The 26,997-nt window shown below is 47.8% G+C and overlaps 3 protein-coding genes and 1 long non-coding RNA gene across 5 annotated transcripts in view; 2 read left to right on the forward strand and 2 right to left on the reverse strand.

Annotated features, from left to right (window-relative positions):
- LOC309857350 (ligand of Numb protein X 2-like) overlaps window positions 1–26,997 on the forward strand; it is a gene marked incomplete at its 5' end in the record, with an annotated part of 436,750 nt that overhangs the window by 34,606 nt on the left and 375,147 nt on the right. The gene's annotated exons all lie outside the window — the stretch shown is intronic.
- The window catches only part of LOC309857341 (uncharacterized protein), a 28,417-nt gene continuing 9,269 nt past the window's right edge, over window positions 7,850–26,997 (reverse strand). Inside the window, exon 2 of one of the 2 annotated variants that reach the window (XM_082750058.1) lies at window positions 7,850–8,419. In XM_082750058.1, the coding sequence (XP_082606184.1) occupies window positions 7,886–8,419 (534 nt within the window). In that variant the 3' untranslated portion in view covers window positions 7,850–7,885. Of the gene's footprint in view, window positions 8,425–26,997 lie in introns of both variants that reach the window. The other variant, XM_082750057.1, reaches the window with a different exon arrangement.
- On the reverse strand, window positions 9,268–12,634 carry LOC309857352 (ral guanine nucleotide dissociation stimulator-like). Its single transcript, XM_082750072.1, has 4 exons — window positions 12,598–12,634; window positions 12,093–12,200; window positions 10,524–10,717; window positions 9,268–9,939 (listed from the first exon to the last, which is right to left on the reverse strand). The coding sequence occupies exons 2-4, from the start codon at window positions 12,183–12,185 to the stop codon at window positions 9,876–9,878; spliced, it is 351 nt and encodes a 116-aa protein (XP_082606198.1). The 5' UTR covers window positions 12,186–12,200; window positions 12,598–12,634; the 3' UTR covers window positions 9,268–9,875.
- LOC309857346 overlaps window positions 14,755–26,997 on the forward strand; it is a 325,444-nt gene continuing 313,201 nt past the window's right edge. Inside the window, exons 1-3 of the long non-coding RNA XR_014307652.1 lie at window positions 14,755–14,854; window positions 15,164–15,300; window positions 15,676–16,357. This is a non-coding gene — a long non-coding RNA (uncharacterized lncRNA). The remainder of the gene's footprint in view (window positions 14,855–15,163; window positions 15,301–15,675; window positions 16,358–26,997) is intronic.

Consider the following 26,997-nt stretch of genomic DNA (forward strand, 5'->3'; position numbering starts at 1 on the left):
GTCAAATAAATAAATAAGATCTTAAAAACTAAAAGATTCTTGACCACCTCTCCAGCCTTATCATCCCCTCCAACACACACACTCACACAGGTTTACACACCACCTCACACAGTGGTGCTGAAGGCCCATTCAGCAGAACAGTCTGCTATTCTCCATATATGCCAGGTTCTTGCGGGCCTTCCTGCCTTCGCCGGAACTATTCCCTGTGCCTGCAATATTTTTATCTCCTAAAAGATCACTAACTCATTTTTCAGGACCCAAGTCATATGCTCTGTTCAGCCCCCGGGCTGCCCACTCTGAGGCCTCTTCTACACCTGCAGCATTTCTGGGACACTTGACCCATGTCACAGAGCTAGTTGTCACCCCTGGTGGAAGGACCACTGCTTGTGGCTGTAACTGCACTTCATTCTTTTTTTTTTTTAAGATTTTATTTATTTATTTGACAGAGACATAATGGGAGAGGGAGCACAAGCAAGGGGAGTTGGAGAGGGAAAACCAGGCATCCCATCGAGCAAAGAGCCCAGTGTGGGTCTCGATCCCAGGATCCTAGGATCATGACCTGATCCAAAGGCAGACACTTAATGACTGAGCCACCCAGGTGCCCCTGTAGCTGCATTTCATGACTTTGTACTTAGGCTTCTGGCCTAGTGCTTGCACCGAGTGGTAGGTTTCCAGTAAATATTCAATGAATAATATGATAGCTGAATACGTTATTTTTTGGTGCCAAGGGACAGTAACAGGAGGTTGCATGAAACAACTTGTCACATCTGCAGAACAAGGACGAGATACTCTGAGTAGTTAAAGTACTTGAAGAGCAGTGACAGAGAGGAAATGACACATATCTAGCTTCTGGCCATTGTGGACCATTACCCCCACCTTCCAAGGACTCCTGTGTCCATGTTCATGCTGTTAACACCATTCTTCCCTATGGTTGATGAGTGTGTACTGTGCAAAATGGCATAAAGGATTACAAAAATGAGATAATTCACGTTTAAAGCAATGTCCAAATAATTAAGGAAAAATACGATTTTGAATCTATTATCTTTGAAAGAGTGCCTAATTCTTCTTCCTCAAAACAAAAGCAGTTCTATCATCAATATCTTCTGTTACCGTACATCTTAACTTCGCAGGAGAGGACAGGAAGCAACAGGCTGACCCAATCATTGCCACACCCCCAGCATGCCCAGACTGCCACCCAGTGCCCAGGGCTCCTTTTCCTCTAAGGAGTGGAGATCAGACATCCCATGGGAAAGAGTTTTGAACATCCCATGGGAAAAGTCATCATGGAAAAGCTAAAAAGAACAATATGAGAGATGTCCCAAGGCAGCCTGTGATGAAGTTCCAAGTGAGAATGGTAAGGACAGGAAGTACCCTTGAGCTCTCCAGCGGGGAGCACAGTGGGGACCAGAAGGGTCAAAAGATGAGTCACAGGGCAGTTCTAAAGGGGGTAGCAGCCTCTTGGGGCTCAGGCAGGCTGGAAGGTCAAGCGGAAAGCACTCCCCATGGTATTTTTTTCTGTCCTCAGCATCACAAATAACTGATCTCCTCCCGGGGCCTCAAAGCTTCCTTTATTTCTGGTCCCCAGAACAGACCCAACATACATACTGGAGCTCTGGTGTCAGAAGGACCCCAGTGCCCATTCCCCAGGCCTCCTGCTGATGGGGGTGAGGTGCGTGGGATGCATCTGGAAGGAGCCCTGGGATAGTGGCCCTGGAGATGGGGGAGGGGAGCCTGGAGTTATCAGGAGGCAGTTAGGGTGGAAAGCTGTCAGATTTGCTGGTAGGAAAGAGGGTCTGAGGATTTGGGCTTGACTGGATGCTGAGGAAGCCCTTTGAGGAAGCTTAGCTCTGAGCCCACTTCCCCTTCCTGCAGAAGTGGGGTGGGCAGAGCCATCAGAGCCCTGGGTGGGTCACAGCTCATTGGGCAGGAGATTGGAAAGGTGGGCAGGTGGTAAGATTATCCCCAGATCTTTATCACAGTTTCACCTTCCCTCTGCAGTGTTGTCCCCAGTGTCCTCTCCATCCTCACGGCCCCTCCTCCGTCTGTGCCCCCTCCGCCACCTCCTGCCTCTGTTTCCCTACCCCCCCCACCCCTGTCTCCATCTCCACAGCCGCCGCTCATCCTCCTTCTGGTCGAGGCTTCGTTAGAATTCTGTTCTGAAATTGCAGCACGATTTAATTAGCATGCCTATGTGGTGTGGTCCCGGAGATACAGATGAAACCTAAATGGCTAAATAGTACATTCTGCAACATTCTGTGCCTCCCATGCCCCTCATGAAAAGCAAACTCGAATAATGGGAAAATCAATCTATCATAGCATAAGAAAATAAACTTGTTTTGCTTGTGTCGAGGCAAAGGGCACAACGGAAGTTCTAAAGTTTATTAATATCTCTTTAGAGGACTGGATTAAAATAAATAGCTGTGGAAGGCAGCAGCAAACAATAGAGCAAATGGAATAGACAAGACGACTGTTTAGTCATGAACTTGGGGCTCGAATAGCTTTTTTGTTCTGTGCATGTGTTGTAATTTCTACTTCTCACTATGCAATATTACGGATTTAGATGTACAATGTGATGATATTTTGTATGATTAATAATTTTTTCTTACCATTTGATATGTCTCCAAAAGGTGGGGTATTTTTAAAGACTTTGTTAAAATGAGTCTTAAGCTATCTTGATACTCAATAAGAAAGGCATGATAGGGGGTGCCTGGGTCGCTCAGGGGGTTAAAGCCTCTGCTTTCAGCTAGGGTCATGATCTCGGGGTATTGGGATGGAGACCCCCGTCAGGCTCTCTGCTCAGTGGGGAGCCTGCTTCCTCCTCTCTCTGCCTGACTCTCTGCCTACTTGTGATCTCTCTCTCTGTCAAATAAATAAATAAATAAATAAATAAATAAATAAATAAATAAAATCTTAAAAAAAAAAGAAAGAAGTGAGCTAGGGGTTCGCCTCAACCCCTTGGTGACACTGATGTCTGCATGTACCAGTACCTGCGCTTTGTCCGAGGGACTCTCTTGGAGCCCTGGGAATCACAGCAAACTTCTGAAACTCTGCCTTCTCTGGAAAGAAGCAGAGCACCATAAAGAAGAAAACTCCAGGACTGGATGGGGCCTGTTTCCCCAGTGACTTGGCTCTGAAGCCCCCCTGCTCTGGAGAAGGGCGGAGGGATCAGCGCCATCCCAGCTCTGCTAATCGTTGGCTGTGTCGCTTTGGACAAGGTACTTAACCTCTCTGAGCTCCGGCATTGTCATCTGTCAGTCTAAGGTAATCCTAACACCCCTCACCCCACCCCCAACCCGGGGACAGTGTCCTGAAAACCCTTAACAGAACACTTGACAGCATTCCGGAAGGGAGCTGTTCTTCCCTCCCGTGCGAACCTTTCTTGCTAGCTCCTGCCTCTGAGTGTTTTCTCCACGGCGGGGATGAGGCTGTTTTGTATGCGGCCAACCAACGACTGAACAGAATGGTGTATCTCTTTCAACCCAGAACATAACCTCTTATGGAACACAGTGAGGTTTTAAGCAGACGTGCAAAGTGGTTTCTCTCTGACTGTTACCAAACATGAATCTGGGGTTTGGGAATCTCTGGCAGTGGCTTTCCTCCATTGACCCCAGCATTTGACGAGGGCCCAGAAGACCTGTCCGTGACCTCGTCCTTGAAAGGCTGGAGTCATGCCCCCCAAATCCATGTCTTTCTGTGAGAGATGTCTCGTTCACCCCTGCTCCTCCTGAACATCACTGACCTTACTCACTTTTTCAAGCCGAACAATATGAATACGAGACCGGGGTGTTAACCAGCCAAGGGGACGCCTGAGGCTGAGCCCATCCACAGCCCACCACAGGCTTGGGAGCATCACAAACACGCAAAACCTAAGGACTCTGAGCAAATATTTATTAAATCCAGTACACTGAAGGCACAGGCCTTGGCTGCAGCTCTCTGGAAAAGTAATCATGATTTCCCCAGCTGGTAAGTCAGCTGGTTTATCTTCCGCATATTTTTTAACGAAGATCTGTTATGATTTCCCTTTACAGTGGTTAAGGCTTAGCACGCCAATTAGTTTGGATTTATTCCACTTGACATCATCTCCTAAATTGGGTTTTTGCCTCTTTGTGCCCTGATAACTCATCCAAACACCCATTTTATGGCTTCTGTTGGTAATACCTGAAGCCCGGATGCTTATTACTGAAATCTTTCCTTCGCTTCCCCATTTCTGTGCAAGGGAAAAGCTGGCACAATTCTCCTTTGGTGTGTGAGATGGATGCCCTATTTTGCCTTGCCAGTGGCCAGATACTCTCCTCTGACCAAGACCTTGCCCACAGGCTACAATGCCAGGGCCAGCCGACAGCGTCTGCTTTCCAGAACAAATTCCACCTCTGGGCGATGATGGTACTCTCTTCCCAGGACACAGCCCTCAGTTGATGCAGTTGCCTCCTTGGTGGGCTCTCATTTCCCCTATGTCTCCCCCAGGCCAGGTTTTCTTTCGGGGCCACGAGGCTAAGTGGAACCTGGGCAGCTGTACCAGCAGCACTGACAGAGGTAGCCAGTGAGGGGCCCAGCACCAGACCCTGAGTCGGACATCACCTCTATGACCCAGGGCGAGCAACCTAGCCTTCTTGGCTCCATTTCATCACTAGCAGAATGAGGTTAATAAAGGAAAGCCTACCTTGAAAAATTAGAAATAATCGTTAGATCTGGGTTTCTCCAGGCCATGCCAGCTAAGTCTTATGTTAAGCCCCCCCACCCCCAAACAGCATCCCTTGGCATTTCCAAGGAATGGTCTATGAGGGTGTTCCCTCTCCATCGGGGACCCTCATGTGCTCATGATCAGCACCCCAGCTATGGCCTGGTGTTGGCCAACTCCTGCCCTCTATCATGGCCTACTTCGGTGGAATGGGAACATGAGGCCCCTGATCCTTGCCCCAGAGCCTTGGGGATGTACAAAACTGAAGCCACAGAAGAAACCTAAATGAAATCCAATGATGATGAGCACACAGGTGCCCCTTCCTGTGGCTGCTGAAGTTGCTGGCCCCTTGGAGCCTGTCGAGACCATCCTCTGAATTGTAAGGGGCACTTCCTTCTCCCATTGGTTATTTCATTGTACCATCTTATACTGAGGCTATGTTCAGGGGGGCAGGAAGATGTCACGTGATAGATCTCAGTAGTTCTAGGACACACTCCTCCTCTCCCGACCCTGACCCATTCATTCACTTATCCAACAGCTACATCTCCAGTCCCAACTACTTAGCAGGCATTGGGGTCTGCCCCAGGGATACAATGGTGAACAAAATCAGGGCAACCCTTGGCCTTATGGAGCTCACAGGCTGCTGGGGGACAGTGGACAGTCAGCGTGGTAAATGCTCTGATAGGAAATATAGGGTGCTCTGTCTTAGATACTGGGCACCGCGAGGTCAAGGAAGGCTTCCCAGAGGAAGCCTATTCAAAAACTTGAATAGTAGCTCTCTCACCTCTGGGAGGCTCTCTTCAAGAGACCCCCACCAACAGACTCTTTGCAGGGCACTTCATGGGTCCTGCAGGCAAGTCGAACAGCCCTCTGTCCTGGGGAAGAACTAGGTGAGCTCGACCCAGACACCCAAATGCGTGTGCAAAGAGCCCAGCACAGTGCCTGGCCCAGAGCAAGTCAGTGAAAGAGAAAAGGGAACTTGTTTTTTCTTACTTACAGGCTTTTAGCCAATGATATGGGGCTTGTCTGATAGTGGGTAGTCATTTGAAACAGTCCTAAGATGGGCTTAGGGGAAGTGGGGGTGCAAAGGTAGAGAGAATTAACATGACAGGGGACCTAAAGACACACTTCCCCATGGCCACCGGGGTTCCCCTAAAGGATTTCTTCCCATGGTAATTTTGTGCAGTTTCTTTTTGCTGATAGAACAGCAGTAACTTGCATTTTTAGTAGCAAGAAGTTTTTCTTTCTTTTCCTCTTATTCCTTGGGTTTGTCTCTTTATGGTTTCCTGTGTTCTGACATCCTCTCCTTTCTTCACTTGAAAGTAAAGCAAATTAAACCGGATGAAAATCCTCTGTAAAGAGACATCTTGATCCACCAGTAGCTTGGCAGCCAAGGGAAATTTGCATCTCTTCAATTCCTTGTAATTATTCATTTCCTTTCTCTTTCCCCTCTTGAACAGAATGGCAGCACAGCAGGCCTGGTTTTTCCCTAGATAAGAACTTGAAAGGGTGAAACTGAGGGCAATGACTCAGCTCTCTTTTCCAGACTCCTCAGTGTCCCTGAATTTTTGCCCTAGAGTTCCTGAGGAGGAGGGCCACTCCAGCCCCAAGCAAAGTCTAGCAACGGATGCATTAAGTAATATTCCTCTGAAAATGTATTGTCATGCCATTAAGGGTTTTCTGTTTAATATTTATTATCCACTTATAGTGCATTTGGTGTTAAGTGAAGCCATAAAAAGTTCAAAATCAATTCTAACAACAATAACTGTTCCTATTTGCGGTTTATGGTTTAAGGTTTGGTTTCTCCTGTATTTACAGGTTGTGCAGTTAAGTGGCAGGCTCAAACAGCCCAGCCAGGGTTTGGACCTGCTTTGAGAGAAGGCAGCTCTGACCTGCCATTGAATGGAAGTCACAGAATTCCCCCACCCAATCCCCCAAACTAGAGCCCTCCTTGCTGTTGCCATGGTGATGTGAAGATCCACCTCCTTTTTTTAATGCCAATCACCATCTCCAGTTCAGACCTGTCCGAAGTGATAGACTTGTAGACATAGTAGCTTCCTGGGCTTTGCTCTATGATGTTACTACGTCACATCAAACTCAACCCTTCTGAGGCTAAATGAGAACCTTACACACTAAAACCTGTGCCTCCTACCAGCTTCCCAAGCTACAGGGCTGGGAGTTCTGTCACCTCTCCCCGATTGCTCAAGGAAAGAAGGAGCTGGAGCAATGGTCATTTCTCTGGGCATTAACCACCCTCCAGTGAATCCACCCCAAACACTGTAGTATGTAATGAAAAGAACCTGCAAAGGTTAAACTCTACACAACTCCTGTCTCACTGAGGTCCATTTGTTCATGACCTGAGAAGAGGAAAGGCAGGGAAGAAGGATGCCATGTGTGATGGGGGCTTATTCCTTGGTAGAAGGAACGTGCCTTCTTTTTTTCATCTTTAAATCATTATTGACTAAATAGACATAGTCTGGATAAAGCCTAAAGAACTCTTTTATGACCTAACTTGTTAGCAAGAAAGGAGAATATTTAAGATATGATTTTAATATTTGATAAGATGCCCATCAGAATAGTTGAAACGCAGACTACCCGGGAAATTGAAAGCATGTAAAGGTGTCTCATGGACCCAGACATTTCTCTCATGGTTTCTGCTTTTCAAGGCATGCTTCTAAATGGGAAACCTAGCTCAGAATGAAAATAGTTCATTTGGGGGCTTCCCGTGATCTTTGTTCTTTCAGGAACATTCCTATGTAATAAAATGTTATTTGTATAACAAAGTTTGAAAAGAGGGGAATCACGCTTATATTCTGCAGACACACACAGAAGGCCATATTGTAGGATTCCAGGCAGAGGAAAATCCAAGTCGAGGTGAAGTGGGGGAGACAGAGAGCAGAGCAGTGGTTGCAGGGACTGGGCGAGGGACAGAGCAGTGAGCGATGAGGAGCGCGGGTGTCTCTGTGACGGAAACGTCGTAGAACGACATGGTTGTGCAACACCCTGAATGGACCTAATGAAACCTCCATATCCCACTGCAAAGGATGCGAGTAAAATTTTATGTAAACTCAAATTCTACTTTAATAAATTAAATCTAAGAAGTAATTATAGAGGTGAACACAACACAAATATGATAAAAAAGGAAATGACGGGGGAGGAGGAGATATGCTCTGGGGGTCCAACCAGCACGAGCTGCTGCTCAGGGGCCTAGCCTGCTTGCTCCACGGAGGCAGGGGGCGGCAGCTCGGGGGCCGAGCCTGCTTGTTCCACGGAGGCAGGGGGCGGCAGCTCGGGGGCCGAGCCTGCTTGCTCCACGGAGGCAGGGGGCGGCAGCTCGGGGGCCGAGCCTGCTTGTTCCTTGGAGGCAGGGGGCGGCAGCTCGGGGGCCGAGACTGCTTGCTCCACGGAGGCAGGGGGCGGCAGCTCGGGGGCCGAGCCTGCTTGCTCCACGGAGGCAGGGGGCGGCAGCTCGGGGGCCGAGCCTGCTTGCTCCACGGAGGCAGGTGGGGGCAGCTCGGGGGCTGAGCCTGCTTGCTCCACGGAGGCAGGGGGCGGCAGCTCCGGGGCCGAGACTGCTTGCTCCACGGAGGCAGGGGGCGGCAGCTCGGGGGCCGAGCCTGCTTGCTCCACGGAGGCAGGTGGCGGCAGCTCGGGGGCAGGACCCTGCTGGTCATCCAGGAAAGTCAAAAGGCCTGGTGGCTCTTCCGTGGCAGAGAAGTGAACGAGGGCCCTGACGACCATCTGCCCTGGTCCCAGAGGTGCAGCGGGTGCCAGAGGGGCTGCTGGAACAACTTCCTGATCTGGCTCTGGGGCCGGTGCTGTAGCTCCAAGAAGAGAAAGCATCATCAGCTTGATTGACTTCCCTTTTGCCTTTCCCTTTCCCCACCACTCAGCGTGGCCTGCGTTCAAGACCCAGCCCCTGGAAGGTGTCCCCGACGGAAGCCCATGGGGACAGGGATCTGAGACGACTCACTCTCTTCGGCCCAATTACAATCTACGGAGGCTTCCTCAGGGTGGCCACCCTGCCTCCTCCTCAGGCCCACACCAGTTACCCCCAGTCCTCCTCACCCCCAGCCTCTGGCTCCGTGGCCTTTCTGGGAGGGCATTGACTTTCTGTCAGCAGAAGCTGGGCATGGCGCTGCAGGTCCGAGCCCGGCACATAGACCTGCAGGTAGGCGAGCAGCGTATGCAAGCTGGGAAACTCTGGAGGCTCCACAAAATCTTCTGGATACTTTTCCACCCAGGTGTTTAGGATGGCATAGATGGCCCTGGGGACAGACATGGAGACAGAAAAGTCAGAGGACAAGGTATGCATCCAAACCAAAATCCCAGGGAACCCCTGTGGGAACCTGGGCCCCTGGGCTGTCAGCTCCTGCCTGAGACCAGTCGGACTCCTTGTCCAATTGCGACCTGGCAGTCCTGCCTGAGACAGGCCTGCTCCCAGACGGCGGGCTGGCCAAAAGCCTCTGGGAGTGGGAGTCCTTGATCAATGGGGGGAGCATTTCTGGACTTCTTAGGGGAGCTGGACACACTCCTCAGTCTGTCTCCTTGGCCACAAGCCACTTCAATTCACTGCATGTGCCCAGGGAGGGGTGGTGTCTGGCCTCTTAATTACCCTCACTGCACTCGCCTCTGCTCCATGAAGATCCAACCGAGGAGGGAACAAAGGGACTCTGTCTCTAGCCAGGCCTTCCCCGGACCCTCCCCATACCTCCACCGTTACCTCCTCTGCCCAGTCACTAGGTGCCGTGAGAGTGGGTCTGTTTCCACTGACACTCACCTCCCACAGGGTGTGGGATGGCTGCTGCTCCCTGGGCTCTACTGGGTCACCACTCTCCCTGAGCCCCCTCTGAGCACCCAGCATGCAGGTGCCAACAGACTGCTGTGCGAAGGTTCCTAAATCCTGCGTTCTGGGTCCCAGAATTGGGCAGAGAGAGGGTTGGGAGGTGGTAGGCATGGAGCATGACCCTCTCAGGGGTGGAAGCTGTCCTCCATGCCCCTCTGCTCTCCCACAGTGCTCACACACCTACCCCAGCTCCCCAGGGCACCTTCCTAGTTTCCAGTAGAAGCTCTCAGACCTTTACCCTAAAGCAGGAATCACAGAGGTGTGCATGAAGGTCCATCAGCCCCTTGAACTCACAGGACCCTCACTGCCCTGGTGGAGAGGGAAGGCCCTCCTGGAGCAGCCAAAGCTTACTCACATGTCGCGCTGCTCCTGGGATCTCTTGACCTCTTCATACGTGGAGTAATAGCACCCGAATCTAGAGGAGGCCAGGGGGCATCACATGAGATGTTTGCGGATGTTGGCTCTCACCCTCTGACCCTCGACTAGCCTGCAGCCCTGGGGTGCTGTCTGTTCTGTGCCGGGATCCCATTCAGCTCCGAGATAATCGCCTCCACCTACCGGGGCTTCCTGAATGCTTGCTGAATGAAAGGGCCCCAACCAGCCCATCACCAACATCTGAGGGGGCCTGGCCCTGCTCACCCCCAGGGATGATTGTTCTGGATTCATCCAGACACAGACCCCAGAAAGAATCTCAGATCTCCCTTTCAATGGCAAAGGAGCCCTGCTCAAGATCACAGTGAGAGTAGGGATTAGGCAGAGGCTTCATCATGAGGGGCACGGGAGTGTTCAAAGAGCATGCCCACAGGCCCTCCAGCAGACTTTTCCACCGGCGCAGGCTGCCAGGTGTCCTTTCTGACACCTGCCACTGAGTCCCTATAATACCTCTGCCCCAGTTAGGAGTAAGGGAAAGTTTGGGGAAGCTTGGGGACCTGCCAAAGTCTCACAACCAGGCATTGGCCTATTCCCACGGGACAGTTAGGGGCAGGGGAGGGTGCTCACCTTGCACATAGTTGGTCCATCACCTCCCCGGTGCTGGCAAAGGTGTCGTATGTGTCCAGAAAGGTGTGGACACAGTGTAGATCTTGTCTGAGGATGGCAGGCACCAGGTGATCAATTGCGTCCTCCAGCTTGTTGGCCCGCTCTGCCATCAGCAGTGAGGTCCTCGTCCTCTTCCTGGTTGAACCATTTTTCCCCTGAGGTGAATCAGAGGAGACATGAGTCAGTGCTGTGGCCACCAGGAGGGTTGGGGCTTGGAGGGCAGAATGAGCCCCCAGATCTCAGGGACTTCTGCAAGAGGTGGGACAAAAGAGCCCAGAGTCTGAAAAACAATCACTGACTCAGTGTCTCATTGGGTTCAGCCTAAGGCTCTTGGTTTTGCTTCAGGTCATGGTCTCCGTGTCCTGAGGCTTTGTTCCTCATAGAGCTGGCTGTGTCCATAGGGCAGTGTCTGCTTGAGGATTCTGTCTCTCCCTCTGCTTCTCCCCACTCTCCCCCTGTCTCTCTCTCAAATCCATCAATCAACCAATCAGTTAAGAAGCCTTTAAGGCAAAGAGAAAATGTTCTTGGTATCCATATAAAGAATTGATAGAAATGATGTCTCAACTTCCTAGAATCTCAGGACCCTTTGTGAGTAGAGTATCGATAGCATGTCCCTGCGTGAGTGGCATGGATCCTGTGATTTCTGATGACATAGCCCATTCTTTTTATTTTTTCAAAAGACATTTTATTTATTCATTTGACACAGAGAGAGGTCACAAATAGGCAGAGAGGCAGCCAGACAGAGAGGGGGAAACAGGCTCCCCACTCAGCAGAGACCCATGATGTGGGCCTCAATCCTAGGACCCTGAGACCATGACCTGAGCTGCAGGCAGAGGCTGAACCCCCTGAGCCACCCAGGCACCCAACATATCTTGAAATGAGAACACAGAGATGTTTTAGGCAAGAGGGCTTAGGATTGGAGGGCATGGAGGCTGTAGGATGCAGCACTGTGCATTGGCCACAGAAGGGATTACATCCAGTCCTGCCCCAGTAAAGGGCTCCATGGCTGTGATCAATGACTGGCCTTATGGACTGCCGTGCAGTGCAGTGCAGTGAGGCCCCTGTTCCTGTCCTTGGGGGGGCCCCAACCATGTGTTCCATCAATACCAAAGCGCAGAGCAAGAGACAGAGTACCATGGGCCCCATGTCTCTTTGGATCAGAGTTTCCCAACTCATTCTTGCAAATGATGATTTGCAATACTTGAAGAACTTGAGGAAGGACTGTGGGCCAGTGGGGGCACCTGGGAGCACGAGTTAGGAAAATGCCTAGGCCAGGGCAAAAGGAGTCTAGATCAACGGGATGAGACCTGGTCTAAAGTCTCTTTAATGATACTCCTATAAGTATGTGGACAATGGCTGTGCTTCTGTCCAAGGCATGGGCAGGACCATGAGGGCCAGTTTGGGGAAGAGATGGGATGCAGATTCATGGGAGTTCAGGACTCTAGGAGGCCAGGCTGGCTTCTAGGAAGTGGGGCCCTTGGTGTTGCATCAGTGCCCCAGGGGTCGGGTCTCCCCAGCACCTGCACTCACCCTGAGCCAGCGCCAGACTCTGTTGGCCCTGTGTGGCTTCTTGTCCTTGGAGGAAGGAGAGCAAGGATTCTCCTCGTTCACCTCCTCCACCATGTCCTCTGGAGCGTTCTGTAAAGACAGTGCCCAGCAGCCAGGCAGGAGGCCTTAGAGCCCTGTTTGGAGGCCTTTGCTGGTCTTCAGACCCAGGGCGCTCCATTCCAGACACACCATAGCCCAGGATGCAGAGCCCTCCCCCAAGGAGAGAAACGTGGCCCAGCTTCAGGACCTTGGTGTGCTCTGGCACAGCTAAGAGGCACCTCAGGAATCCCCGGCGCACCCTGCCCACCCTGACATTGGTGTGAACAAGAAGGGATCACCAGGGTATCCACTGTGCTCACCCTCCTCCAGCCCATGGGTGGGAACCCCCACATATCCCTCCTCCCCTCAAACTCCAGAGGAAGGGATGGGGCTTCCCTAGGACGGTTCAGAGGGGTGGGCATCGCCTAGTCTCCTCAGAAGTAAGTACCTTATGGCGTCTCCCTCGAAATATCCTGAGGCATCGTGGGGGTGGTTTCAACCAATGCCTGCAACATGAAAACAAGCCATTTTCCTGGGGGTTCTGACACCCAGAGCCCCGGAAACTCGGCACACAACACGAAAACATCTTTCTGTGTCAGATGTCCTGAGCCCAGTAACCCTGCTACCGGACTAGAATGTGGGTGCCTGGTTGCAGGGGTTCCAAGTTCTGGGGGCAGGTTGTCAAGGAAGTGACATCACTTCCTGTGATCCCCTACCAAGGCCCACTCCTGGTTGGACCCCTACACGATCAGTGCTCGGGTCTGCCATCTCCTCATCCCCCTTCTGCATGCAAGGACACATCTCATCTGTACACAGTGACCCCAACACACCCCTCGGAACAGGCCCCCAGGGAAGGTCTGGGAGCAGCCAGGGCCCCAGCTTGCAAACACACCTGGTTTCAGACACAAGTCTCTATACTTACCTGGTTTGGACCTTAGATAAGCCATTGTGCCTGACAGGGATGGTCTTCTCTGCAAAATATGGATGATTCCAGCATGTCTTTCTATCAGATGTCCACAGGCATAGGTTGGATAATAGCTATGATGTTAGAGGAGGGCTGTCACAGGTAGGAAATACCTCCGACCCAATTTCCTCCCTCCTATCAACTTCTTGGAATCTGCTACTAATGGGATCCCACCCCACAGTCCCTCCTGGGGTGTGTGTTTGTGTGCACCAGCACACAAGCTCCTGTGTGCACACATGTGTTCATCGGTGCTCACATTCTGGAGTCCCAGAAGAGGACAGCCCCACTTACAGAGGGCTGGGTAATAGCTTCCCAAGGTCTTAGGCTTTTTCTTTTCAATGCAAACCCTAAAGAAGGGACTGGAGCCTTGGCCCTTGATGGTCAGAATGTGCCCTTAGCCCTAGAGACCGCCTGTCCCGGGATGCAGGCCATTCTCTCCTTTCCAAAGTGTGTGATGCAGATAGGGGTCCATCCAGTGGGTCGCCATGACCCGGGATCCTCCTCAGACAAGAACCTGGGCATATGTCTCCTGTCTAGGAGACCAATGATCACCCTCAGCCCGATCACATTTCCAGGCTGACAGCCACTTCCTTCCAGAAAAACTTTTACAGAGCCCCCAGTGAATGGCTAGGTTTCATCCCAGACCCCAACTTTGAGGACACTCAAAGAGCTGGGTTCAAGCCTGCTAAGCCTCCCTACGAGTCTGATTCTGGGCAAGGCCTGGACCCTGCAGGGATCTTCACAGTGTCCCTTCAGGGGCTCCATTGGTTCCCCAACTCCTTTGTAGACATGTTTTTGTGACCCTGAGTGTGGTCCTGACTTGGTGATTCACTTCCATGTCACAGAACGTGGCAACATGACCCAAAGGCCCTTCTGAGATTTCGTTCTAAAAGTTCACTGCCCAGCCGCATGTTGACTTGGACCCATGTTCTCTCTCTGATCTTCACACTGGAGCACAAGCCCCTAGGTTGAACCATGATACAGACATATTCACATGGCCCAGCCCTGTGGGTCCACAGCAGACAGAAGAAGTCAGGTCTTTGAGATGGGCTGTATCTAGCCCATGCCCCTGAGTTTGCTCAGGTTCTCGGTGAAGCAGGTTGTCCCTTGGTGTTGTCAGCAGCCCAGCTTAAGGAGAGACTCTGGAAGGAGCCCCCAGCGGAGCACTGCTGGATTCCTGATCCCCTGAGACCATGAGGCAGCGTTTGTGGGTTCAGCCACTGAGTGTGGGGAAGTGTGGTCACACAGCCCTGGGAGAAGGGCACTGATACTGACCAACTTCCCGGGCCCTGGCCCTCCTCCCCTCCCACTCTGGTCCTTCCTCAGCTTCTCTGGCCACCCTGGCCCCCTTTCTAACCTCCAGTCCTCTGCTCCATGGTGCCCTCCGCCAGGTGGAATGCATTCGCATTTTTGCAGGGCTGTCTCCTTCTTTTCCTCCCGCAGGAATTCTCTGTGTCATCTCAGCACAGCCTTGTCATACCCCTCACCAGGTGGAGTTCGGGCCTTAGTTGTGTCCCTTGCTCTTTTGCTGTGGAGCAATCGCTTTTTCTGTTCACATTTTGGTTTCTCGTTTGTCCATCTTCTCCTCTAGACCCTGAGCTCTCACGAGGAGAACCCGCTGGGCTGATAAGCACTGGCACCATCTGAGTGCGCAGTGCCCAGTGGCTGAAAGAACGGGAGACAGGATCTGTCCCAGCACAGACCAGCTCCGTTGTTTGAGCCTCACTGATTTTAGTCCTGTGTAAGTCTTATGTTTTGTTTTTTTAAGTTAACTGTGCCTGATGTGGACCTCGAACTCATAACCCTGAGATCAAGGATCCTAGTGCCTGAGGAAGCCAGGTGCCTCTTTGGTCCTCTTTAAAGGTTTTAGGCTGATCACTATTCAAGTGAACTTGGTCATTTCAACATGCTGTACGGAGCTATATTACATTACGCTGAATGACCATGTAACTCCCCAGGTTTTGGTAGCCTGTCACCACAGAGGTCCCCCCCTTGACAGTGCTGAGTGGATCTTCAGATTGGAGACTGAAATCCTTTCTGTGTTCTTCAGGAGCCCAGAGTCTCTCCACCATCGGCCTTCTCCCTCCTTGGGATGACATGCACCTATGATGCCATCAGCACAAGAAGAAAGATGACAAGGAAATACACACAGGAGGGTGTTTCTGGCCAGGTCTTGAAGGTCTCAAGGTTCACTTTGATGCTCAATCTTTTATGTATTGTTGTAGGATTTTATTTCTTTATTAGAGGGAAAAGAGCACAAGCAGGGGGAGGGGTAGAGGGAGGAGAACCAGAGAGATGCTGATCTGAGGAGGACAGGGGGTGGCTGATATAGACCTGTGCAGGGAACAGCGGAGGCTGCCCAGACCTAGCCTCCGTCATCTGGTGGGCCGGGAGTAAGGAGTAGCCTCAGATCCCTGTGCCCATGACCTGCTATCAGGGGAGACCCTCTAGGGATTGCTTCCTGGACTCAGAGAACATTGAACGGTGGGGAAATTTTCCTTGATTTAGGAGGGATGTAAAAGTCAATCATTGGGTTGATACTTTCTCTTCTTGGACCGACAGCCCCAACCTCAGAACAAGATGCTGAACCACCTCAAGTGCTACCTCTAGCTCCCACTGTGGTGCCTGCCGCAGCTTCAGAGCCCGAGGGGCCTGGATGGGAACCAGTTGTGAGTGTGATACAGCTATGGATACAGCCGAGGGGAGGCACCTACCTGAAGGAGCCTACTGCAAAAGTTTCTATGGACAACCAGGTGCATGATTGAAAGACTTAGGAGTCTACCCCTGTGGGGGACATTCCTGGCTTAAAAGTGTTCAAGCGATGAAGTGGGGCAATATCCCAGGTGTGACAGCATGATCTCAGGATCCCGGGGGTCCCCAGAAGACCAGCTGGGGCCTGAATGCTTCCGAGTTCCCAGACATCAGTTAGGGAGGATGGCTGAAAACCACGAAGCTAGGTCCTGGCTTTCTGCTCTGGGAAGCAAGCTGGGCCCAGACACCACCTTATTCCATCCACAAAGTCTCACACATCTCGCCATTCTGGTTGCAATGAAGAAATGGACTGTACACCAGAATTTCGTACCTGTGGATTATGCCCAGGATTTAAGGTGCTAGAGAAACTTTTTTTGACATAAGGATGGAGAAATGGTTCCTCCACAACAGCTACTGGAAGGACAACTGAAGGATTATTTCAGCACAGGAAGTCAGACCTGCAGGAGTGAATGGGAAACAAAGAGTCCGGTAGGTAAGTAGTTAGCCAACATGTCGGGAAATCTGAATTACCATTAGCTGTAAAACACACGAAAAAGCCATTTCGGGAGATGTTAGTGACAAGTTGGAATGACATGATAATGCACATCGTTAGAACAACTGAAGGTACTTAGCATTAAAGGATTCTGAGATTCTCATTTTGTGTTCTATGAGGGGTAATAGACTCAGTTCAGACGTAAGTTACATGTCCTTAAGAGTTTGGGTTTTTTAAAGATTTCATTTATTTATTTATTTATTTGTCAGCAAGAGTGTGAGAGCGCACAAGCAGGGGGAGCAGCAGGCAGAGGAAGAAGTGGGCTCTGGGCTGAGCAAGCAGCTTGATGCAGGACTCAATCCCAGGTCCCCAGTATTATGGCCTGAGCCGAAGGCAGATGCCTAAGAGACTGAGCTATGTAGGCGTCCCTACATGGGCTTAAGAGTTTTAAAGGTGGGGCACCTGGGTGTCTCAGTTGGTTAAGGAACTGCCTTTGGCTCAAGCCATGATCCTGGAGTCCCAGGTCCCACATCAAGCTCCCTGCTCCGGCAGGGAGTCTGCTGCTCCCTCTGACCTCTCCCCTCTCATACTCTCTCTCTTGCTCTCTCATTCTCTCTCTCTCTTTCTCAAATAAATAAATAAAAATCTCTTTAAAAAAAAAAGCGTTTTACAGGAAACCCTTAAATCATAGAAATCGAGTATATGTTTTTTCAAACTAAAAGATGAAATAAGAGAATAAAGAAAGTATGTCAACTCCTTGACAGGGAACAAATGGGAAGAAAGAAACATTAAAAATGCATGATCAATAGAAAAGTAAAAATCATATGGTAGAAATAAGTCTACCTATATAAGCCATCACAACAAATGTGGGCAGCTAAACCATAAGTCAAATCATATATGAATGGACAGAACTCTTAAGTTGAATTAGGAAATTAACAAAATCTGTTTCTCTGCTGTTTTCAAAAAAAGATCAAATGCAAGAGGACAGAAACCAGTGCACAGGCCCAAACTAAAACCAAAGAAGTTGCACTGGGTTTTGCCTGGAGGTGGAAATACCCCAGGCTGATGGCCTTGGGAGACACAAGGGCAGGGGGTGGGGGGCCAGGTAAGGGAGGCCTAAATGGAAGAAATGATGTGAGATTTGAGGCGGAAATGGTAAGAATGAGCCACCTGGGTGCCGTACTTCAGGCAGAACATCCTAAGGTCCTACGGGACCTTAGGATGTTTGAGGAACAGAAAGGTTGGTGGCCTTTGACAGATGGTACAGGAAATAGATCATGAAGGATCTTGAAGGATATTTGCATTTTATTTTTAGTGCAGTGAGGAAACATCAGAGCATTTGTAGCAGATGAGTTCCATGATGTGTCTTTAAAAAGATCCTTCCAGCTACTGCGGGGAGACTGCAGTAGAGAGGGTTATAGAGAAGCAAGAGGGGAAGTGGGAAAGCCACTTGGTGGCCAGTACAGTTGTTCAAGTGAGAGGAGAGTGTGCCTTGATCCAGAGGGGTTGTAGGGGACACCAGGAGGCAGCGATGGGCTGGAAATATGTTTTGGCGGTTGAGCCAAAGGGACTTCTTGATTGACTGGACACAGAGTACGGGATGGGGAGGAATCAAGGCTGACGCTCTCCTTGGGGGCTTGAGCAACTGGGTCGATGTCAGTGCCATTCACCGAGATGGGGAAGGGTGAGGAGCAACAGCTTGGGAAGGGGTAGGGGTTGCAAATCAACAATTCTGATTGGGTCTGAGATGACTCTTAGCTATAAAAGTGGAGTTATCAAGTAGGTAGTCCAGTGTTTTGGTGTGGAGATTGGTAGAGATTTCTGAACTGGAGATAAAAATTTCAGAGTTGTCAGGATAAAGTTTGGACTACTTAGGTTGACTCCCCTAAGTACTGTGTGTGGGTAGAGAAAAAGTCCAGGGTGGAGACTCAAGGTAAGTGTTCCTCGAATTAGCAAATAAAAATAAAGGAGTGCCAACTGAATTTGAACTTCAGATAAACAAATAGTTTTATGAGACTGATGCACTGCCTACTGTGCTAAGGAGGCACCTACAATAAAGATTTTTAAAGGATATGTTACATGAAATACTGGGGACATATGTATGCCAAAAGAATCACTTATTATTTATCTGAAATTCAGATTTAATTGGACATCGCATTTAATTTGACAATCCTACCTAGGGTACTACTTCCTTGTTTAGATGAGATGTGGAGAAGGATAAGGAGCAAAGAGAATGTTCCATTTAGTGTGACTATGTAACCTATCTTGCCAGAATGCAATGTCATAAAAAAAAATTTATAATGCTCACAAATTCTATGGGTCAGGGATTTGGACAGGGGTTAGTGGGCATGGCTTTCCTCTACTCCTTACTCTAACCCTGGGATTCTTGCCAGCATGGTGTCTGGGTTCCAATGGTGAGAAAGAAAATGCATGTGCATGTAAGCAAAAGAGAAAAAGAGATTCAGATAGAGAGAGAGAGAGAGAGACTTTATAACTCAAATTTCCTGGAAACTTTGATTCATTCTACAAGAAGCTCCCCCATGCCTTGCCCTATGTTCTGGACTGTACAGTAGGGATAGGAGGAAAGCTCTTGTTCATTTTTAAAGCATTTATGGACCAGACCCTGTGCAGGGCACTGGGAACACAAAGGGGCTTAGCCCTGGCCCCTGCTGTCCAAGCACTTACAGTATGGGTGGGTATGTGCTGGTGAAGACAGACATATCGGGAGAATCAGGGCTTGGCATCCCCATCAAACCCTATCCTGGCTTTGGGAGGAGAAGATGTGAAAATGTAAGTTATTTTTAAATAATCTAGCAGGTGACTTAGGATCAGACAGGCTGAAACAGATAGCAGGAACAGGTGGAACCTGGGAGAGGGAGTGATTGTTATGGGTTGGATTAGTTTGGAAAGATTTTCTACAAGAGAAGCAATTTGAGCTAGACCTTCCAGAGGAGGAGAATTTGATCACTTCCCTTAGCTCAATAACATCCTAGACATCATCACATTAAATAAGTCTGATCTTCCACACCCAGAGCCCTAGTGACCGCATTTAGTTGATGTTGAAAGAGAACTCCTACCTTTAAAGTACTTATTACGCATGTTTCCATTCAACTTTAATCAAGTTTTTAAAGTTTCTTCTATCGTCTCTTCTCTCATGGAGAGATTCCAGGAGTGAATTTATCTTTTCTTTTTAGTTGAGGTGCAATATTTATTCAAGCAGTTAACAGAACCGTTCACATGTATTTGCTCAACAGCATTGTGGTGGGGAGAAGTGACGGATGGTGGGTGAAGCCCAAAGCCCTTTAGGTCACAGAGTAGGATACAAAGGCCTCTCTAGGGATGTGCAAGTGTCCTTTCCCCTGAAGGAGAAACCATGGAAAGGGGTGGCTCCTTGCCATAAGAGATAATCTCACCAAAGGCCAGAAGACTCTCTGAAGACTGCCTCCAAACCACTCACATGGCAGTCACGGTTTTCCACATTTTTATTCTTGGAAATTTCAGAAGTACAGAATTGTTGAAAGTCTAGCACAATAAATATCAGTGAATTCTTTCTGCAGAATTAAACTATTGATAACTTTATGCTGTCTTTGCTTTCTCTTTCTACATGTCCTCATATAGCTTCTAGTATAGCAATTAAGTTACAGACATTATGACCCTTCTCTCCTAAATAATTCAACAAGCATCTTCTAACAATAAGAACATTACCCCACCAGAAAGCAGAAGAAATTTTTTTAAATTTCTCAGGATGATCTAGCATCCGGTTTGCTTCAATTCTCTTCATTATCCCCAAGATGTCTTTCTTAGTTGTCCCCTTCTTCTTCAAGCCCAGATCTAGCTGAACTTCTCTTATTATATCTGATTGTAATGGGTCTTTAGACAATTTAAATATCGTCTAAAGACAATAAAGAACCCATGGCTTCACTTTCTTCTGTGACACTGATAATTTGTTTTTGTTTTAAAAATCAACGGCATCGGGGCGCCTGGGTGGCTCAGTGGGTTGGGACGCTGATCCCAGGGTCCTGGGATTGAGCCCCGCATCAGGCTCTCTGCTCAGCCGGGAGCCTGCTTCCTTCTCTCTCTCTCTGCCTGCCTCTCTGCCTACTTCTGATCTCTCTCTGTCAAATAAATAAATAAAATCTTTAAAAAAAAATCAACTGCATCAAAGTGTAACTTGACCTAAGAAATTCAGCTGTAAGTGTACTGTTCATTAATTTTGACAACTGTATGCACCAATGTAAGTGTCCCATCAAATCAAATAAAAAACAATCTAAATTGCAGATTTCTGTTGCCCCAGAAAGATCCTTTGTGTCTCTCTGCAGTCATATCCCCTCTGCTCCTTGTTCCAGGCAAGCATTGATCTGCTTTCCATTATCAGATTGATTGTCTGGAGAGACGAGGCCAGTTTGTCTTGTCAAATGTCCCACAAGTCTAATTGTTTCCCTGTAGTGTCATTACCTCCACATTCTAGCTATCGACTTTCCTATACACTGGCAGTTAGGTCTAAAGCCTTGGTTAAGTACAGGTTAAACATATCAGGAACAAATACTATGGGTGATACTGGATACTTCCTGCTGCTTCGAGTCGGGGGTACAACACCAGGGTGTGCATACTACTGAGTTTTCTTCCTTGGTTGAGTTGTCAGCCACCAGTACTGGCCTTTGCGATAGTATATTGTTCTCTTAAAATTGGCAAGTCACCAGTGGGGTGATACTTTGGTAATGTCCAAAGATCCTACTCCCCACAATCTTCTACCCAATGCTTGTAGCATTCATTGATGGCTCTTACCTGAATCAGTTTTTCCATGGGGAGTTGCAAAATGGTGACTTCCTAATTCTACCACTTCTTCTATCTTTGGAAGCTGTCATTCTTTGGTAAAGAAGATTTTTTTTTTTAAAAAAAGGAATTTATTTATTTGACAGAGAGAGAGAGAGAGAGCATAAATATGGGAGCAGTAGAGGGAGAGGAGGAAGCAGGCTCCCCACTGAGCAGGGAACCTGATGTGAGGCTCCATCTCAGGACCCTGGGATCATGACCTGGGTTGAACACAGACACATAACTGACTGAGCCACCCAGTTGTCTTGAAGGAGACTTCTCTGTAAGGAACCAGGGACTGCATCTCCTAAACAGGCAGAGTAAAGCCTAATTGCTTTACCCTTAGTTACAGTCTGGGACAATGTGATGGTGCGGGAAGGAAAGAAGGAAGGAGGCAGGGAGGGCGGGAGGGAGGGAAGGAAGGAAGGCGAGAAGGACACAAGTAAAGGCAGGAAGGAAGGAAACAAACCGGAACTGAAAGTGAAATACTGAACAAATACAATTCTGCCTGATGAATTGTCTTTTTGGATATGTAATAAAAGCATCCAAGACAACAATGCAAAGTGTTGTAATGGTCCTGGTCATTCATTGTCGGGCTCCTTATCATCCCAACCTTCACTTAATGTGTAGGTACGAGGCTGGCACAGACACACTGCATTTCCCTCTCTAGTGACGTGGGTGGTGGGAGGGAGGGACATGGACTTTGGAACCAGGCGGCTCTGGGCTGAGTCCTGGCTCTGCCACTTGCTTGCTGGGTGGATTGAACCCCTTTGAGCCTTGGTTCTTTTCTCTGAAGGGAGAGTCATGTTGAGAATGAACAGAGGTACCATATGTGAAATTTCTGTCCCAGGGGGAGGGACTGATCCCTACCTTGGGTCTTTTCAGTCCCCTGGAGAAGAAAGGCCACAGGAAGAGGAGCTGCCTGAACTTTCAGAGCCAACAGAGAATTGGGGCTGTTCAGACACTCTTAAATGTGCCCATGAACACAAAGTCACAATTCGCTGCTGGCTTATTCTTCCTTCATGTACTTTTCCAGTGTTTGTTGAACGGTGTCTTTATTGAAGGAAGCACGCTAGAGACTAAGCAGTTAAGGAGGCAACCCAGGTGTATGTTGGTGACCGTGGTGCTAACCTAACCTATCCTTGGGCACAGGTGCTTCTCCTATCCTTGGACTCTGGTGCAAATTCCCGTTCAGTCTGTCCCAGGATTTCTGAAGCCAGAGAAAGCAAGCAGTGGAGGGAGGGAGGGGCCAGTGGGCTGAACTTCAAAGGAGAGAAGCAGGAGGGAAAGGAAGGCGTGGCGTAGCACAACTTCCATAAGCCATCACTGTGAGAGAAACCACTCTGACCATGAATGACATAGCGACTGATGAATGGAGTAGGAAATGTGTGCATTGCATGATGCGGATCGGGGCTAGAGCTGACAAAAACAAACCCGACTGTGTGGCCAGGTGGGCAGACACCAGCCCAGCAGAGATGGGCTCTGAAATGTCATCCTGAAAAGACACATGCCAAAGAGGTCATAGTTTTCCCCCATCTGAATTTCTCTCTCTCTGTTCCTGTCTTGATGAAAAGTTTGCAACTTTTACACTGTTACAGAGGGAACAATCCAACTTATCATGCCATAATTTATAGAGCTGATTAATGTTGTTTTTCTCCAAAATACTGGGATTTAATATAATTATTTATTCTATGTTTGGAATTATAAACTCATAAAATATACATGCCCCTAAGTGATGTAAAATGCAGACACTCTTTCAAATAATTAGGAGTTTCTTGATTTTTAAAATACATAGGAACATTGACTTTAGAGGTTATGTGAGTAATAGGATTTCAAAAAATCTGTTGTGAAGCTATGGCTTAATGGGATTTAAAAAAAAAATAACACACCAAGATATTTGAACTGAAATAATGCCTCATTGATTTTATACCAATTAAAGAAAGACACAAAGTAGAATGCTATGTAGATTATTTTTAAAAGTACCTTACTAATATATTACAGGGGTATTTCTAATGGAATTATAATCTACTCAAACACCAGAAATTCTGCCGCTGAAATCTTGTCTTCAAGACATCAACAGCTAAGCAGTTAATATAACCACCTGAGCTGTTCAGAAGACCATATCAAATGTGGGTAATCCCAACTGCTTAATTAATATGGACCCTCCACCCCCAGTATGAACTTTATAACAGGTTTGATACGCCCAAGGATCATAACATTTAAAGCACAAAATTTTAGACGAAGCCACCACAACCATCAACACCAGCTGTGCCAGGAGTAGAGGAAACCTTTGGCACCATTTTCAAGAAAAAACCCAAAATATATCTGAAGAACTTCAAATTTCCAAATTCTCTTTTCAAAAGGACTTATTGCTATGTCCCGAGGAACTCACTGTCCCAAATAAGATTGGGCAATGTCTCAGGAGTAATGTAATCCGTTTTGGGAAGCAGTCGTGAGGAAGGTGAGGGGTCCTTCCAAAGAGACCTTCTGCTCAACAGTGACTTAGAAATCCATTTACAATCTTTTCTTTGACATCAGTTAGAGACACAGCTGGTTGGCGGCTTTCACCTTGCTCTATTGGGATATCACCTGACCAAAGAATCCCCCCACCCCCGCCACCACCAAATTCTCAGGCTCTGAGGAGATACCCAGCAAAGGACTGTGTGTATACAGATGTTTGTGTGTGTGTGTGTGTGTGTGTGTGTGTGTGTGAAAAGACACAGATCCTGAAGGCATCAAAAGGGCATAATGCTGTCTGTTGGAACTCATAATTTTATTTATTTATTTTTGCAAGAGAGAGCGAGAGTGAGAGAGCACATAAGTTGGGGGGAGGGGCAGAGGGAGAAGCAGACTCCCCGTTCAGCAGGGAGCCCGATACGTGTCTTGATCTTAGGACCCTGAGATCATGACCTGAGCTGAAGGCAGACACTTAAGGTTTTTTGCTTTATTTTAAGCTTTTACTTATCTGTTTGTTTGCTGTTATAATTTTTTTTATTATGTTATGTTAGTCACCATACAGTACGTCATCGGTTTCTGATGCAGTGTTCCATGATTCATTGTTTGCGTATAACATCCAGTGCTCCTTGCAATCCGTGCCCTCCTTAATACCCATCACCGGGCCAACCCATCCCCCCACCCCCTCCCCTCTAAAACCCTTGGTTTGTTTCTCAGATCCCATAATCTCTCCTAGTTCATCTTCCCTCTGATTTCCCCCTTTTCATTTTTCCCTTCCTTCTCCTAATGTCCTCCATGCTATTCCTTATGTTCCACAAATAAGTGAAACTATATGATAATTGTCTTTCTCTGTTTGACTTATTTCACTGAGCACAATTTCCTCCAGTTTCATCCATACTGGTGTAAATCAGTAATATTACACTGCATATTTTTATTTATTTGTTTGTTTGTTTGTTTTTGCAAGAGAGGGCAAGAGCAAGAGAGAGGACAAGTGGGGAGGGAGGGACAGAGGGAGAAACGGTGTTAGGACTTATTAATCTGCGTGCGTTAGTCCTAACACATTACTAACTTCTGGTTATTAGGACTTTTTTTCTCCCTCTGAGAATATTGGAGGCTCCGGATCTCCTCATTATATTGATGTAAGTCACTAACTGAGGTGCTATGAGGACATAAAGACAAAGCAGACATAGACCCTCCCTTTGAGGGGTTACAGAGTAAAACTTGTTCTCAACTTTGGTCACATATTGAAATCACCTGGGGAGCTTTAAAAGAACCTGGAACCAGTTTCCCTTGCAGAGATTCTGACTTCATTAGTCTAGGATATGGCGTTGGCATCGAGATTTGAATGTCCCCATTGATTCTAGCGAGCATCCAAGGCTGAGAACCATTGCAATAAGGAAAGACAAAGCCTTCTGAAGCCCACAAGCTTCAGCATAATAAGAATTTTGAGCCTCTAGGGGTGATTATACTACTATAGGACTTTTGCAGAAGTAAAATAAAGCTTAAGGTTACTCTTCTCTTTTATACACATATGTATCCATGTTTGCCGATGTGTGTCAGCATGTGTACGCACGTAGATTACATGAGTATCACATTTTTCTTATGACAGATCCAGTGACATAGCAGTAATCCAAGTCAAATCTCACTCACTTCCCCGCCACCTTATTTTCTTCCAGCTTAAACAACAGAAGTCTTCCCACTTTGGTAGCTGTAAGTCTGTGATCAAGGGGATGGCTGGATTGGTTCCTTCTGAGGGCTGTGGAGGAGAATCTCCTCCTTGTTTCTCTCCTGGCTTCAGTGACCTCAGCTATTCCTGGCTTCTAGAAGGCTTTTTCTGTGTCTTCCCCTGGTCCTCCCTCTCTGCCTGCCTCTGTGTGCAGGTTCCCTCCTTTTCATTTCCTCTTCGTCTTTTTTACTGGTGTATAGTTGACACAGAATGTTATGTTAGTTCAACATAGGGATTCAATGGACATTACACCATGCTCACCATAGGCAGAGCTCCCATCTTTCCCCATACAACACTATGACAGTATGGTTGACTCTATTCCCTACATTGTACCTTTCATCCTCGTGACTTACTCCCACCATAACTAGAAGCCTGTATCTCCCACTCCCCTTCAATGATTTTGCCCTCCCTCCCACCCCCCACACCGCCACCGTGGAGACAACCATCAGTTTATTCTCTATATTTATGGGTCTCTTCCTGCTTTTTTAGTTCGTTCACTTGTTTTGCTTTTTAGATGCTATACATAAATAAAATCGTATGGTATTTCTCGTTCTCTGTCTGACTTATTTCACTTAGCATAATGCCCTCTCGGTCCGTCACTGTTGTTGTAAATGGCAAGATTTCATTTTTAAATGGCTTATATATACCACTTAATGTATGACTTCTTCTTTATCCGTTCATCTATCAGTGGACATTTAGGTTGCTCCCACATTGTGGCTATTGTAAATAATGCTGTCATAAGTATAGGGGGGCGTACATGTTTTTGAACTAGTATTTTTGTCTTTTGGGGGTAAATACCCTGTAGTGCCATTACTGGACCATGTGGTATTTTTATTTTTATTTTTTAGAGGACCAAGACTCCCTTTTAGTTCCTGCCTCCACACTGGCTCCCAATCTCTTACTAGTGTCAGTTACTCTTGAGCAATTCCCCAGGCTCCCTTTCTATGCATTTTAAGCACATTTTCATATCCATGACCGATATACCTACAACAGAGAGTTCAGGTTACCTAATTGAGTTTTTTAAAAATTTTAATAATTTGTTGTAGCCACACTTAAAAAAACCTTTATTTACTGTTTGTTTGTTTGTTGTGAGCAGGGGGAGGGGCAGAGGGAGAGGTAGAGAGAGAATCACAAGCCTACTCCCCACAGAGCCTGAGACCAATCCCAAGACCCTGAGATCAGGACCTGAGCGGAAATCAAGAGTGGGTTGCTTAGCCAACTGAGTCACCCACATACCCCTAGAGCCGCACTTTTGACTGGCTCTTCAGTGTTTTTTGCTGTTTGGTTCAGATAGTCTCCGCTTGACTTACTCTGTCTCCTACATGAACTGTCTCTTACATGGACTGTTTCTGTTTCTCCTTTGGACGTATGTAAAAACTCTTAGAGCAGTAACAAAACAACACAAGTGGTTAAACAAGCAAAATTAAAACTATGATTCAGAATCTCATTAAGATCTAGTGAAGAATTTATCTTTGAATGCCCATGAAACCAGAAACCTCTGTTTTTAAAATGAGAACCACTTCTGACTCTATTAAAAAGTCAGGCCTTAGTGCAAAAAAAATTTGGAGAAATGTCCTGGAAAATGAGTATGGTTTCTATTGGAAACTATAAAAACAACAACAACAACAACAACAAAAACAAAACAAAA

Source organism: Mustela nivalis, assembly GCF_964662115.1.
Source record: "Mustela nivalis genome assembly, contig: HAP1_SCAFFOLD_632, whole genome shotgun sequence".
In the NCBI taxonomy this organism is placed as follows: domain Eukaryota; kingdom Metazoa; phylum Chordata; class Mammalia; order Carnivora; family Mustelidae; genus Mustela; species Mustela nivalis.